This window comes from Ranitomeya imitator, chromosome 1 (assembly GCF_032444005.1).
Source record: "Ranitomeya imitator isolate aRanImi1 chromosome 1, aRanImi1.pri, whole genome shotgun sequence".
Taxonomy (NCBI): Eukaryota; Metazoa; Chordata; class Amphibia; order Anura; family Dendrobatidae; genus Ranitomeya; species Ranitomeya imitator.
In genome coordinates, this window is record NC_091282.1 from 837,641,312 (window position 1) to 837,658,403 (window position 17,092).

The 17,092-nt window shown below is 43.5% G+C and overlaps 1 protein-coding gene across 3 annotated transcripts in view; it reads right to left on the reverse strand.

The window, feature by feature from the left end:
• Window positions 1-17,092, reverse strand: part of MOB3A (MOB kinase activator 3A) — a 74,521-nt gene that overhangs the window by 27,310 nt on the left and 30,119 nt on the right. For all 3 annotated transcript variants that reach the window (XM_069740652.1, XM_069740653.1, XM_069740651.1), the window contains one exon: window positions 2,566-2,768. In XM_069740652.1, coding sequence (XP_069596753.1) covers window positions 2,566-2,768 — 203 coding nt within the window. The remainder of the gene's footprint in view (window positions 1-2,565; window positions 2,769-17,092) is intronic.

Genomic DNA, 17,092 nt, shown 5'->3' on the forward strand with positions numbered 1-17,092 from the left:
CATGGGTGATAAACAGTTACGTCCATAAATATTGGGCCAATTCTTAGATAAGGATTGTTTTATCGTCCTGTGATTAGGGTCTCTGTTGTGATGACCCCACATGGTCTGAGGGGCAAGTTCCTTAGTTGATGTAAAAAGACATAAATCCGTGTGACACATTCATTCCTGCAGTTAGAGTGTCAAAGGTCGTCATCAGTTTATATTCCCAGACTCTTCTGTCTTTCTGCGATTTGAAGCTACTTTTTAGCACAAGTAATTTCATGTCCATAATGTTATGATTTGGGAGACAGAAATGTATTGCCACAGGTATATCCATTCTTTTTTCTCTTATTGTATGGCGGTGAGAGTTCATCCTTGTTCTCAGTTTCTGCCCTGTCTCCTTAACATACAGACCCCCAGTTGGACATTTAGTACAAATAATTAGGTACACCACATTAGAAGTGACGCAGCTGAAAGTACCTGGTATCTTGTAGTCCTGATGTGAGTTGGGAATCTTTATCTTGTCCGTGGTCATTATAAATGGACAGGTTTTACATTTTTTCTTGTTGCAAGGAAAGGTACCTGCAGCTGTTGGAGAGGACAGGGAGCTCTTGACAATGATGCTTCTTAGATTTGGGGGCTGCCTAAAACACAGTAGTGGGGGGTCTGGAAAAATGGATTGTAAGCGGGCATCTTTTTGTAGTAAAGGTTGTAATTTCCGTGCAGCTCCCCTTAGCACCTCCAGATTTGGATTGTAGGTAACTACTAGAGGTACCCGGTTATTTTCTTCTTTAGCTTTGTAATGTAGCAGGTGATTCCTTGATATTCTGGTGGCTCTTGTAATCTGGTTTTCAATTGTTCTTGGATGGTAGCCCTGATTCAAAAAGGTCTTTCTGAGGCGACCAAGGTGTTCATCCCTATCCATTGGGTTGGAACATATACGATTGTATCTGATGGCTTGGCTGTAGACAATAGAGTTTTTTTATGTGTTTTGGATGGAAACTGTCCCATTTAAGGTATGTTGGACGGTCGATTAGCTTCTGATACAGGGATGTCTCTATTTTATTGTTCTGCAGCTTAATGATGGTGTCCAAAAAGTTAATTTCAGTGCAGGAGTAGTTGAGTGTCAAGTTGATGGTTGGATGAAATTGATTAAACTGTTCATGGAACGTCTTTAGCTGTGGCTCAGACTCCGTCCAGATAATTAAAATGTCATCAATGTAGCGGTAGTACGCCAGAGGCCTGATGGGACATGACAAAAAGTCGCTTTCAAGCTTGGCCATGAAAAGATTTGCATACTGTGGGGCCATTTTACTTCCCATTGCTGTGCCAGTCTCCTGTAGATAGATCTTCTTGACAAACTCAAAGCAATTGTGGGTGAGGATGAATTTTATAAGTTTCACCACAGAATTTGCATCAGTCCCTGTGTTTTCCAGGAAGAATTTGCAGGCATTTAATCCATCCTGGTGTGGGATATTGGAGTACAAAGATTCCACATCCATGGTGGCCAGGATGGTTCCTTCTGGTAGAGGACCTATTGCTGATAGCTTATTCAATAGGTCAGTTGTGTCCTGAATGAAGCTGGGTGTATCCTTTACCAGGGGTTTAAGAATACCCTCTACCCATCCAGATACCTGCGCAGAAAGGGTGCCCACACATGAAATTATTGGTCTTCCTGGGTTTCCAGATTTGTGGATTTTGGGAAGCATGTAGAATGTCCCTGTTCTTGGACTTTCTGGTATCAGGTCATTGGTTCTTATGGATTCGTTAGGCAGACAAGATACCAACTTGTTTGGTTCCTTGTAATAATCCTGTGTAGGATCCAACTCCAATTTTTTGTAGTAGTGTGTGTCCATAAGTTGTCTGTTTGCTTCCCTCATATAGTCTGATGTGTTCACCATGGTAATTCTGCTTCATGTCACCTGGCTTATCCATGGTTTTTCCCCCCCTTTTTTTTTTCTATACTATGTTGTGCATAAATATGTGATTCTTCAGAATTTGTTTGTCTTTGCCTGATGAAGAGACGTATGTAGTCTCGAAAGCTTGCAATTTGTTACCATCTTTTCAGTTAGCCATTAAAAGGTATCAACCACTGAGGACTCTCAATTCTAAATATTTTTCTATCTACTGGCTAACACGGTACCAAGATATACTTCTTTCCTGTGTCACTAGGTTACAAATTTTTCTTCTCATTTTATTCCTGATTATTCTTTAAGTATTCTTTTCCTTTAATTCACCATATGGTTCCAGATGTATGGAACCAAACATAATTTAGTTATATTTTTTATGGTCTATAATTTTCCGAAGGATAGCCTAAAGACACCTCCCACCCCCCGAAATTCCTATGAGCCATGTCCCCCTAGTAAAAAAGACCATAAAATTACAGATAAATGAGAAGTCCATATCTCTGGAATAATATGGCAGATTTGAAAAGGAAAAAAAAAAAAAAAGACACTCTGGAAAGCAGCGGGAATAAACCGCAGAACACTGCCACCTTTGACCTGCTGACAGGTTCACTTTAACTTATGGCAAAAGCTGTAAGTATAAAATAAGGTATATTGTGTTTTATCAAAAGTTAATACTTACCAGTGGCTCAAGTTCCTTGGTGTCTATCAGATTAAATTCTGTTACAAAGTAGTAAAAATGCTTGTAGCAGGTATTTACATGAGCCTCTGCTCCCATTTGTATTATTCTGTCAAAATGATGAATGTAAACATGGACGAATACTCGAAAAAGCCTGGACAACATTTTCTTCACAACTTGCAGAAAATTTTTTGGAAAAGGGGTACCTAAAAAAAGAAAGAAAAAAATAAAAATTAGTTTAAACAATCATTACTCTGTTTACCTTTACAGTAAAAAATGACATAGCAGCTGTCTGTTGTTGGGTGTCCAAGGACCAGGGGCTCCTTCTTCCCTGTCCCTACCGCTGGGAGTTCCCCATCTCACCTTGTTCCCCAGATTACTTATGATAGTTGAGACGCCGGGACCACGTACTTTGCCTTAGCTCCCGAATCTGCCCTCAGTCTGTACCCTTACCCCACCCAGGGAAAAGGGGACTAGTAGTGTACCATAATAGACCAAGTAGACTAACAAGGTAATACAAACAGGGATACAGGAAAATACCATTCATACAAATATACACACAAAAACAACACAGGTAAACAATGGGGAGTGGAGGATTGGGTTAAACCAAAGTCGCAGAAGAAACAAAATTAATCACAAACTCAAAACCTAGCAACAGTCACAGATAAATTCACCAAACACCTTCAAAAACCCCCAACTACAACCTCTAGCCATGCAGCATAAGCTTCCAGGTTCTCTCAACTGAGGAGATTATCCCCTGCACAGCTAAAAGAAACTTACAGAGTTTAGTATGAAGGTGAAATGCTTATAATCAGCGCAGGAGTAAGAAATCATACGCTGCGATCTACTGGCTCCTCTTTGTTGCGGTAAACTGTGACAGGAGCAGTCCCATATAAACCCTCTTTGAATTGTATGGTTTTACTTTCCAGGATATAGTTTATAATAAAAAACAAAAACCGGTGCATGGATTCAATAGACAGCACAGACTTGGTAGCAGTGTACAAATTTAATAGAAAGCACAAGCTTGGTAGCAATCTACAAATTCAGCAGAAAGCAAGCATAGGCTTGGTTGCGGTGTACGAATTCAATAGAAACTATAGGCGTGGTAGCAGTGTAGATTTAGTAGAAAGCACAAGCTTGGTACCAATGTACAGATTCAATAGAAAGCATAGGCTATAGGCTTGGTTGCGGGTACAGATTCAACAGTAAGAATAGGCTTGCTAGCGGTGTTAAGGATTCAAAAACGCGTAAGGATTCAGACAGCAAAGGCTTGGTAGCGGTGTACAAATTCAATAGAAAGCATAGGCTTGGTAGCGGTGTGCGAATTCAATAGAAAGCATAGGCTTGGTAGCGGTGTGCGAATTCAGTAGAAAGCATAGGCTTGGTAGCAGTGTGCGAATTCAGTAGAAAGCATAGGCTTGGAGGCTTGGTAGCGGTGTGCGAATTCAATAGAAAGCAGGCTTGGTAGCGGTGTGCGAATTCAGTAGAAAGCACAGGCTTGGTAGCGGTGTGCGAATTCAATAGAAAGCATAGGCTTGGTAGCGGTGTGCGGATTCAATAGAAAGCATAGGCTTGGTAGCGGTATGCGAATTCAGTAGAAAGCACAGGCTTGGAGGCTTGGTAGCGGTGTGCGAATTCAATAGAAAGCATAGGCTTGGTAGCGGTGTGCGAATTCAGTAGAAAGCACAGGCTTGGTAGCGGTGTGCGAATTCAGTAGAAAGGCTTGGTAGCGGTGTGCGAATTCAGTAGAAAGCATAGGCTTGGTAGCGGTGTGCGAATTCAATAGAAAGCATAGGCTTGGTAGCGGTGTGCGAATTCAGTAGAAAGCACAGGCTTGGTAGCGGTGTGCAAATTCAGTAGAAAGCACAGGCTTGGTAGCGGTATGCGGATTCAATAGAAAGCATAGGCTTCAGGTAGGCCCGTCCTACCTGGGGTTGGTGGACTTAAAGAGGGCATCGGCAAGTACACTGATTCTTTTCTCAGGCCCCTTGTGGAGACTATTCCATCTTATCTGAAGGACACTTCAGATTTTCTTTAAAAAAAATTGACTCCGTACATATTGATGAGGATATGATCCTTGTAACATGTGACGTTATGACGAATATTGATATAAAGCGACTTAAGGATGGTTTGAGAGCAGTTTCACACTATCTATGACCAGCTTCTCTTCCAGTGACATTGATTTTTTATTATTACTTTTGAGTTTTCTTTTGACTCACAACTTTTTTGTTTTACCGATCATTCTACCTACAGCTCCAGGAAACAGCTATGGGAGATGCGTGCGCACCTTCGTACGCCAATCTGTTCCTGGGGCTGTGGGAGAGGGATCTGTTCTCGTCGACTCAAGCCTCATTGATGAAGCAGGTTATGTTCTGGGCCCGCTACATCAACATTTTCCTGATCTGGCAGGGCACACCATCTGATTTGCAGCTTTTTCATGACTCGAATAACAATATTTGAAATATACATCTATTTATAAATGTTAGATGTCTGGTGAAGAGGGGTGTGAAAAAAGACAGCAGTCAATTCTGTATTACATGCATCATCTTCCCACCCACCCCATGTGATCAATTCTGTTCCCACTGGCCAGTTCCTCCGGATTAAAAGGATCTGTTCTTCCAGTGAAGACTTTGGAGCCCAAGCAGAGGAAATGAAAAACAGTTTTTTTTTTTTTGGATCGAGGACACAGGAAGACGTGTATTTAAAAAAAAAAAGAAAAAATAAGGAGTATAATAGGTCCAGGAATGCTAATAGGCATCAACTTCTATATTCATCTACAAAAATCAAAGCCAATAACCAGGTAAGACAGGTGACCAAATACCACTCCCATTGGAGGGAGATGAAGGAGATGGTGGCTAAATATTGGCCTATACTCCTTGCTGATTCTACCCTGTGTTAGGGCTAGCGGAACGCACCAAATAATAAGACAGATAGAGTAAGGTGCGTTCGCTGCCCGGGGTCCACCGTGCAGAGATGGAACCTGCTGCCAAGTAATGACGGACTATATGGCGGTACAACGTGAATACACACACGGGTTAACCTCACCCTGTGTGAAGGAAGCGAACCCTGTTGCGTCACAGGGCCGCGGTACTGCACCAAGAGCGCAAGCAAGGAGTCTCAGAACTCAATCCCAAGACACAGGATTTGAGTACATAGACCTCATGCGCTCGACACCGCTACTGGGGTATCAGAGTGACAGAAATAGAAGCACGAGAGTGCATGCAGTGCCACACTGGCGATCGCCACTAACCACCCAGGCTTGGGTCAGGAAAGCGCTGTGAAAGCGCACGGCGCCGCACTGGCGGTCACAGCAATAAGACGCTGTATTGTGTGTTTACGTGCTGATGGCTAAGTCGGGCGCTAGATAGCAATCCTTCATTCGCGAGCAGTCAACAACACTAGGAATGGGAATGATTTAGGAGCTTTCATCCATCGACATACATCCATCAACACACACACATTATCAAGTCTATACTAGCGCATGGCCGTGCGGTCATGCGCAGCTTATATAGTTGCAGCACGTTCAGGACCTTCCAATAAAGGACCAATGGGAAGCTGCCACCGAAGTTTTGCACTTTCATGACCTTCCTGGAGGACCAATGGGATGTGCTGAAGTACCTGAGCATGTGACCCTCGATCTCCAACGGGAGATCTTGCCCTGGGCATGCTCAGAAAGAGAAAAGCAGGACTTAGTCCCAAAAGCATCTGCTTGCCGCTGCCCAACACTGACTTCAATGGCAGAAGCAGGAAAAGCAGCAGTAACTCTTTGTACAGAGTGGGACTGAGCAAGACGCTGGGACCGACGTCTCCGCTGAGCAGACTCCACTGCAGCTGGAGAGGAATGGGAGACCGCAGCGGAGATGGCTCGAGATTCCCCCTGTGCAGAAGCGGGAACTCGACACCTAACACCCTTAGGCAATATTTGCCATCTCTACCTATGATTACAGCTAGGTCACAAAATTTGGGTGATCATTTGGTGAGGAGTTTTTACACCTTTAAATCCTCCTTCTGTATTTCCCACGGAGTCTGCTCATGTGTAAGCATGTCCCAATATTGTTCATGCAAGTAATTTCTATTCTTCTGATGGCAGAGATTTTTTTTTTTTTTTTAATTACTCAAACCATCGCTTGCTGCACTACCACGGTTGTGTATTATGGGACTTGTCCATGTAATAAAATGTATTATTATTAATAGAAAGCATAGGCTTGGTATCGGTGTACAAATTCAATAGAAAACATAGGCTTGGTAGAGGGGTACGAATTCAATAGAAAGCATAAGCTTGATTGCGGTGTGCGGATTTAATAGAAAGCATAGGCTTGGTATCGGTGTATGAATTCAATAGAATGTATAGGCTTGGTTGCAGGGTACGAATTCAATAGAAAGCATAGGCTTGATTGCGATGTGAGGATTCAATACAAAGCATAGGCTTGATTGCGGTGTGAGGATTCAATAGAAAGCATAGGCTTGATTGCGGTGTGAGGATTCAATACAAAGCATAGGCTTGATTGCGGTGTGAGGATTGAACAGAAAGCATAGGCTTGGTTGCAGTGTGAGGATTCAATAGAAAGGATAGGCTTCGTAGCAGTGTGCAGATTCAATAGAAAGCATAGGCTTGGTTGCAGTGTACAAATTTAATAGAAAGCATAGATCGGCTTGATTGCAGTGTGAGGATTGAATAGAAAGCAAACTTGTTTGCAGAGTGGGGATTCAATAGAATGGATAGGCTTGGTAGCGGTGTGCAGATTTAATAGAAAGCATAGGCTTAGTATAGGGGTACGAATTCAATAGAAAGCATAGGCTTGGTTGCGGTGTACAAATTTAATAGAAAGCATAGGCTTTACAAATTCAACAGAAAGCATAGGCCCGGTATTGGTGTACAAATTCAATAGAAAGCATAGGCTTGGTTGCAGTGTGAGGATTGAATAGAAAGGATAGGCTTGGATGCGGTGTAAAAATTTAATAGAAAGCATAGGCTTTACAAATTCAACAGAAAGCATAGGCCCGGTATTGGTGTACAAATTCAATAGAAAGCATAGGCTTGGTTGCAGTGTGAGGATTGAATAGAAAGGATAGGCTTGGATGCGGTGTACAAATTTAAAAAAAAGCATAGGCTTTACAAATTCAACAGAAAGCATAGGCCAGGTATTGGTGTACAAATTCAATAGAAAGCATAGGCTTGGTTGCAGTGTGAGGATTGAATAGAAAGGATAGGCTTGGATGCGGTGTACAAATTTAATAGAAAGCATAGGCTTTACAAATTCAACAGAAAGCATAGGCCCGGTATTGGTGTACAAATTCAATAGAAAGCATAGGCTTGGTTGCAGTGTGAGGATTGAATAGAAAGGATAGGCTTGGATGCGGTGTACAAATTTAATAGAAAGCATAGGCTTTACAAATTCAACAGAAAGCATAGGCCCGGTATTGGTGTACAAATTCAATAGAAAGCATAGGCTTGGTTGCAGTGTGAGGATTGAATAGAAAGGATAGGCTTGGATGCGGTGTACAAATTTAATAGAAAGCATAGGCTTTACAAATTCAACAGAAAGCATAGGCCAGGTATTGGTGTACAAATTCAATAGAAAGCATAGGCTTGGTTGCAGTGTGAGGATTAAATAGAAAGGATAAGCTTGCTAACAGAGTATGGATGCGGCTAAGCACTTATGGGCAGATAGTTGTAGTGTGTTGTCCAGAACCAATGGATGACCTATGTCAATAAGAAATAGGGGAGCCTAATATCCCAACTGATCATCTGAAAACTACACGATGTACAGGCAAAACACAGCCCTGTACATTGCTTGGTGACCACTGCTGAGTACTACTGGGAACTTGGATTTTACTGGACTGGTTTTTGGGAATTCTGTACCTTTTCCTGCTCTTGAGCTAATAAGAACATGTAAAATCTCTATTTTCAATAACACATGATAAGCATGAGCAGGGGCTTGTTTTTATACGTGGCAATTAAGGCTACATAACATTTTTTTATTCCCATTTTATTTAGATTTTTAGGAAACAGTATGAATAAGGCTACTTTCACACTAGCGTTTTTTTAAAATCCGTCACAATGCGTCGTTTTGCAGAAAAAACGCATCCTGCAAAAGTGCTTGCAGGATGCGTTTTTTCCCCATACACTTCTATTGACGACGCATTTGCGACGGATTTGCACACTTCGCATCAGTCTTGCGACGAATGCGTCATGCTTTGGCGGACCGTCGGGAGAAAAAAAACCCTACATGTAACGTTTTTTTCTCCCGACGGACCGCTTCTTCCGACCGCGCATGCGCGGCCGGAACTCCGCCCCCACCTCCCCGCACCTTACAATGGGGCAGCGGATGCGCCGGAAAAATGCATCCACTGCCTCCATTGTGCAATGCAGCAAACGCTAGCGTCGGAATCTCTTCCGACGCTAGTGTGAAAGAAGCCTAAGCTGTCAATCAGGAATTGTCTATTTTTATGCTCACTGTGCAATAAAAAGCGATAAGATAGCTTTACTCTTCAGGTCATTAAACAGTACGTACACTGCTCAAAAAAAAAATAAAGGGAACACAAACAACACAATGTAACTCCAAATCAAGCGCACTTCTGTGAAATCAACATGTCCAATTATGAAGCAACACCGATTGTGAATTAATTTCTCCTGCTGTTGTGCAAATGGAACAGACAAGTGGAAATTATAGGCAATTAGCAAGACAACCCCTATAAAGGAGTGGTTCTGCAGGGGATGTTACTTATTAACTATTTTGTGTGACATATCTGTGAATTAAGGGCATGAAAAGTCAAAGTTGGAAAATTGTGAACATTTCAAATTTTTTCCCAAATTTACATTTTTTTTCACAAATAAACGCAAGTCCTACTGAATAAATTTTACCACTATTAGCTCTTAGAAAAATTAAAAACTTGAGGCTAAAATATTTTAGTGGTAAAAATATAATTTATTCTTTCTTCAACGCTCAAAGGTATAAAATTCTGTGAGGCACATGTGGTGTCAATATGATCACTGCACCCCTAAATAAATTCATTGGGGTGTGTAGTTCGTAAAATGAATTCACATATGGGGGTTTCTGTTGCTCTGGCACATCAGGAGCTCTGCCAATGTGACATGGGACCCCCAAAACATTCTAGCAAAATCTGAACTCCAATGTGGCGCCTCTTCTCTTCTGAGTTTTGCACTGTGCCTCAAAAAGTAGTATTCCCCCACAAGCGGGGTATCAGCGTACTCAGGAGAAATTGCACAACAAATTGCATGGTGCAATTTCTTCTGCTACCCTTGTGAAAATAAAAAAATGTGGCTAAAAACATTTTTGTGGGGAAAACTTTTTTTTTTTTCATGGCTCAACCTTATAAACTTCTGTGAAGAACACGGGGGTTCAAGGTGCTCAACACACAACTAATTACATTCCTTAAGGGGACTAGCTTCCACAATGGGGTCACATGGAGGGGGTGAGGGGTTCCACTGCTTAGGTACATCAGGGGCTCTCCAAACAGGACATGGTTCTGCTAATGATTCCAGCAAAGTTTACATTTAAAAAGTCAAATGACACTCCTTAAGAGCCCTTCCTTGCGCCCAAACAGTAGTTTTTTTTCCCCAGATATGAGGTATCGGCATACTCAGGAGAAATTGCACAAAACATTTTGGGATCCAAATTTTATGGAGCAATTTCTCATCTTACCTTTATGAAAATTCTAAATTTGCGGCTAAAAAACATTTTTGGGGGGAAAAGATGATTTTTTTTTCTATTTTCATGGCTCAACATTATAAACTTCAGTGAAGCACCTGAGGGTTCAATGTGCACACCACTCATCAAGATCAGTTCCCCGAGTGGTCTAGTTTCCAAAATGGTGTCAATTGTGGGGGATTTTCATTATTTAGGAACATCAGGGGCTCTCTAAACGCGACATGGCGTCAGCTAATTGTTCCAGCAAATTGTGCATTCAAAAAGTTAAATTGCGCTCCGTCCCTTCCAAGCTCTGCTGTGCACCCAAACAGTGGTATCCGTATGCTCATAGGAAATTGCACAAAACATTTTTGGATCCACTTTTTCCTGTTACCCTTGTGAAAAAAAAAATAGAATTATTCTTACCGTTAATTCGGTTTCTAGGAACCTTCCACGACAGCGGTACTGGAGGATGTCTCCCTACCCTAATGGGGGACAGGAAACACAAAAGAGGTTAAATACCCTCCCATTCCTGCCACCTCCAGTGTTTTTTCTGGACACAGTAGAATGTATAATTAACACTCAGGTGCAGGCAGTAAACGATAACATCATAAATAGGGAGGGAAATTAATGCTGTCGTGGAAGATTCCTAGAAACCGAATTAACGGTAAGAATAATTCTATTTTTTCCAGTCACCTTCCACGACAGCGGTACTGGAGTAGTACCAACAAATAAATTCTAGGGGGGGACAACAGCCTGCAGAACTGTTCTGCCAAAAGTTAAATCCCGGTTGAAATTAAGCCTGTAATGCCTGGTGACTGATGACCAGGTTGCAGCTCTGCAAATCTGCTCCGTAGAAGCGTCACCTCTCTGCCCATGATGTTGACACCGACCGTGTAGAATGGGCTTTCAGTGATGGAGGAGGTGATAGATTCTGGGATGAGTATGCCAGAGATATGGCTTGTTTAATCCCATTAGCGATTGTATTTTTTGTCGCCTTTCTACCTTTGTTCTTTCCCGAGTGTTGAATGAAGAGAATTTGATCAATCCTCCAACTCTCTGTTTGTGAAAGATAGTATAGGACCACTCTGCGGACATCCAGAGTGTGGAAGGACTCCTCCCTCACATTAGAGGGATCTGGGTAGAATGAGGGCAACACTATGTCCTGACCTCTATGAAAGTCTGATGTTACTTTAGGTAAGGTAGGGTCTAGAGTCGGAGGATTATACTATCAGATGTCACCCTCAAATAAGGCTCTTGTATGGATAGGGCATGTAGTTTCCCTATCCGTCTGGCAGAGGTAATAGCCACTAAAAAGACAGTTTTTAGGGTAAGAACCTTTAAAGAAGACTCTAATAAGGGTTCAAATGGATCCCGAGTTAGACTATTAAGGACCAAATTTAGGTCCCAAGGGGGAGTACGGTTGTGAACTCTGGGGTGGATTCTACTCGCTGATGTTATAAAACGTCTGATCCACCGATGTTTGGCTAGTTCCTGGTCAAAATAAGAGCTAAGAGCTGAAATTCGTACCTTTAAAAAGGTATTAGGCCTAAGACCCAAATCTAGACCCCTCTGCAAGAAGTTTAGAATTTGGGCAATATTTGGATGAAATGGGTCTGGAATATTAGGAAGACACCAAGATGAAAACTTTTTCCAGATTTTGGCATAAATGGCATTGGTTATGGGTTTTCTACTGTTTTGAAGTGTGTGAATTACTTGATCTGAGAGACCTCTTGCCTTTAGTATTTCGGCTTCAGAAGCCATGCTGAAAGATTTAACCTGTGGAGGTTTGGATGTACTAATGGCCCCTGATGAAGTAGGTTCTCCTTCTGAGGTAAACATACTGGACCTTCCTGAGCCATGTCTAACAGGGCGCTGTACCAACTCCTCCCCGGCCACATTGGCGCGATAAGGATCGCCGTAACTCGCTCTGATCGGATCTTCTGTAGAGTTTTTGATAGCAATGGGATCGGAGGAAAGGCATAGACGAGGCTGAACCTCCAGGGGTGAGAGAACGCATCCATGCCCAGTGCTCTGTCTGCCATATATAGGGAGAAATATGTTTGCAGCTTGGCTTTCTGACTGTTGGCAAAAAGATCCACTTCTGGGATCCCCCATTTGGATATCAGGGAGAGAAAGACTTCCTGGTTTAGACACCATTCCCCTGGATATACATCCCTTCTGCTCAGGAAATCTGCTTGGGTATTGGCCGACCCTTTCAGGTGGACTGCCGAAATAGAGAGGAGGTGCCTCTGCCCAGAAAAAAAAATGTTTGAAGCTAAGGTTTTTAGTTTCTTGTATTTTGTGCCTCCCTGATCACGAAGGTATGCTACCGTGGTCATATTAGTAACATAGTAACATAGTTAGTAAGGCCGAAAAAAGACATTTGTCCATCCAGTTCAGCCTATATTCCATCATAATAAATCCCCAGATCTACGTCCTTCTACAGAACCTAATAATTGTATGATACAATATTGTTCTGCTCCAGGAAGACATCCAGGCCTCTCTTGAACCCCTCGACTGAGTTCGCCATCACCACCTCCTCAGGCATAGTAACATATTGTCGGAATATATCCTGACATGATGCCCCTGAAAGAGAAAGGATGTGGCTTTTAACGCCTCTTCCACCGCCTTCAGTTCTCTGAAGTTCGAAGAGCTTGCTCTGATGTCTGGGGGCCATGTGCCCTGGAAATGAGTTCCCTCGACTATAGCTCCCCATCCCCTGACTGGCGTCCGATGTGAGTGTCTTTAGCGGGACCTGGTCCCAACTAACCCCCCGTTGGAGGTTTTGGAGCCGTAGCCACCATGTCATGAATGCCCTGACATGATTGGGGAGGCAAATTCTCTTGGATAGCGAGCTCTGCTGTCTGTCCCAGGATGATAGGACATGGGTTTGGAGGACTCTCGTGTGGGCTTGGGCCCAAGATACCATCTGGATACATGATGTTAGCGATCCCAGAATAGACATGGAATGTCGCAGAGTAGGAGCCTTCAGGGTTCTGAATGCTGCTATCTTCTGTACCAGATCGAGTTGACGTTCTCTGGGCAGAAAGGATTTTCTCAATTCCGAGTCCAGTAGGACCCCTAGGAACTTTTTCCTCTTGGAAGGAAGTAGGTCCGATTTCTCTAGATTCGGTATCCAACCCAATGACTTTAGGATTTCTAGAGACTTTGTTAAGTCTGCATTGAGGCGGGAGAACGAAGGAGCGACAAGGAGTAGATCATCTAGATAGGGTACTATGCAGATCCCCTGAAGACGAATGAATATTATTGACTCTGTCATGATCTTTGTGAAGACCCTGGGAGCTGAGGCGATTCCAAAGGGAAGGGAGTTGAACTGATAGTGTACTATCTTCCGATCCTGAGATATTGCGAATCTTAGGTACTTCCGGAATTCTGGATGGATTGGGATCCACTGTAGCCATCACCCAGTCCTGTCCTATCAGAGGGATCGCTGTTTTGACCAACTCCATCTTGAATCTCCTGTAAGTTATTACTCGATTCAGAGGTTTCAAGTTGATTATTATTCGGTTTCATGATCAGAAACAGGTGGGAATAGTGTCCTCTGCCTATTTCTTGTTGAGGTACTGGGGAAATTACTCCTGCCTGGAGTAACTCTCGAAGTCCGGAAAGGAATGCACCCTGAGGGCTGAGACTCTGTAATGAGGTTATCCTTATGTGATGAGGAGGAGGAGGGCTCTCGAACTCTAGTTTTAGTCCATTCCGAATAGTGTTGATTACCCACTGGTTCGACGAAATGGAACTCGAGAGTCGACCCCCGACGCCCTGGGCGTAGTCAGTGCTTGTCAGGGATTTGCTGGGACTGGGGAACCAGGATATTCCTACCCTTTCCCCCTTTGGGATAGCTCCAGCGTCCTGACTTGCCTTTCCCTTTGAACGCTCGTTGGAAGGGTTGTTCCTTTGAGGGACGAAAAAACCGTTTTTTCGGATTCCTCTGTTCAGGAAGCGCTTTTTTCTTGTCTGTTGCCTTTTCTAGTATATCATCCAGAGCCTGCCCGAATAGATAGCGGCCTTGAAAAAGAATGGCACAGAGCTTTGTTTTGGACGTGATGTCCCCGCTCCAGGACTTCAGCCATAGAGCTCTCCTGGCTGAGTTAGAAAGAACTGCTGATTTAGCAGCCACTCTAACGGACTCTGCCAAAGCATCGGCGAGGAAGCCCGTAGCTTTCTGGAGAAGAGGGAGGGAATCTAAGATTACTTCCCTAGATGTTCCCTGGGTAAGGTGGTCTTCAAGCGTACGGAGCCAACGGAATAGGGACCTAGCCACACAGGTGGACGCAATATTTGTTCTAAGGAGATTGGTGGAAGTCTCCCAAGATCTTCTTAGTAAACTCTCCATTTTGCGGTCCATAGGGTCTCTGAGTTGGGAAGAATCCTCGAAAGGGAGGGTTGTCTTTTTTGATACTCTAGAGACCTGTACGTCTACTTTAGGGGTATCCCAAGTGGGAAACGATTCTTTAGATCAGATGGAACAGTAAGTCCCTTCTCGGGCGATTCCCATTCATGAAGAATGAGACTCTGTACTTTCTCGTGTATTGGAAACCCCTTCAATTTTTTAGGTTTTAACCCACCGAACATCCTGCACTGATGGTTTCTCCTTCTCCTCCTCAACGCCCATTGTCCCCCTGACCATACTGATTAATTCATGTATGTCCTCCGAGGAAAAATAGTATTTTTTACTTTCCTCTTTGGGGGTGGAAGTGGAGCCCTCAGTCTCCCACAAATCCTCCGAGCCGAAGGAATGAAGTTCACCAGAGTCTGATTCAGAAATAACCGTTGCCATCTTCCCTTTTTTTAGGAGGAGGTGGCTGAGGTAACAGAGACTGGGAAAGGGCCAATACAGAGGACTGAACTTCTTGTTTAATGAGGGTTTTACTGCTCTCGAACAAAGATCGCTGTTCCGAGTGTAATACTTCATCAGTGCAGGGCTGGCAAAGCTTCTTCTTATATGAGGAAGGTAGCTTTGATGCACATACATTTCCGATCTTCCGATTTCTTGGAAGATTTGTCCTTCCTAGGGACAGAGGCCTTGTCTCCCTAAAAAAGAGAGAGAAGGGGGACCAAGTACATAGCACCCTACGGAATACAGGGAAAGAGGGACCTGACCCACTACTCACGATAGGAGGGAAGACGCAGGGCTCGGCAGAGACAGGTCTGTCACCTTCCATGGTCAGTCAGTACTGCAGTCCAGACAGACAGACAGGGGGCCTTACCTGGAGGTGATCTACCAGGGTTAAATACTGTGGTTGCTGCGTCCAGTTTTGTGCTCCTCCTCCCGGTCCCAGGCGTAGGGGAAGAACTGCTATGCCCCACCATACTTTGTGCTTTCAGACGCGCGTGTGCTCCACCGCTGGAACGCACATGCCGTGAACCGGAAGTTCGAGGTATTTCCGGTTCGCGCATCCACCGTTTCCGGCCAGAAGAGGAGGAATGCCCGGGAGCCGCACGGGGACCCCGGCCGCACCACCGCTCTGCTTTACTCCAGAAGGAGCGTGGGAGGAGCGGAGGTGGGGTCCCGAGTCCACACCATGTGAGGAGACGGGAGCAGCACCGCAGGGAGGAGAATCATACCCGACCCAGGCTGCCAGGCTATAGGTGAGGACTGAGTGTTCCGATCGCCGGCCACGGCAGCACCTCTTCATGCCCCATAGGGGACAGGAAAAACACTGGAGGTGGCAAGAAGGGGAGGGTATTTAACCTCTTTGGTGTTTCCTGTCCCCCATTAGGGCGGGGAGACATCCTCCAGTACCGCTGTCGTGGAAGGTGATTGGAGAAAAGATTCAAAGTAAATTTAGTTAACCCCTTTACCCCCAAGGGTGGTTTGCACGTTAATGACCAGGCCAATTTTTACAATTATGACCACTGTCATTTTATGAGGTTATAACTCTGGAATGCTTCAACGGATCCTGGTGATTCTGACAATGTTTTCTTGTGACATATTGTACTTCATGACAGTGGTAACATTTCTTTGATATTACCTGCATTTATTTGTGAAAAAAAAGAACGGAAATTTGGGGAAAATTTATAACATTCTGCAAATTGTCCAACTTTTAATTTTTATGCAATTAAATCAACAGAGATATGTCTCACAAAATATTTAATAAGTAACATTTCCCACATGTCTACTTTACATCAGCACAAATTTGGAACCCCAATTTTTTTTTGTTAGGGAGTTATAAGGGTTAAAAGTTGACCAGCAATTTCTCATTTTTACAACACCATTTTTTTTTTTAGGGACCACATCTCATTTGAAGTCATTTTGAGGGGTCTATATGATAGAAAATACCCAAGTGTGACACCATTCTAAAAACTGCACCCCTCAAGGTGCTCAAAACCACATTCAAGAAGTTTATTAACCCTTCAGGTGTATCACAGGAATTTTTGGAATGTTTAAATAAAAATGAACATTTAACTTTTTTTCACAAATTTTTTTTACTTCAGTTCCAATTTGTTTTATTTTACCCAGGATAACAGGAGAAAGTGGACCCCAAAAGTTGTTGTACAATTTGTCCTGAGTACGCCAATACTCCATATGTGGGGGTAAACCACTGTTTGGGCGCATGACAGAGCTCGGAAGCAAAGGAGCGCCATTTGACTTTTCAATGCAAAATTGACAGGAATTGAGATGGGACGCCATGTTGCGTTTGGAGAGCCACTGATGTGCCTAAACATTGAAACCCCCCACAAGTGACACCATTTTGGAAAGTAGACCCCCTAAGGAACTTATCTAGATGTGTGGTGAGCACTTTGACCCACCAAGGGCTACACAGAAGCTTATAATGCAGAGCCGTAAAAATAAAAAAACATTTTTTTCCCCACGAATTATTTTTTAGCCCCCAGCTTTGTATTTTTCCCAA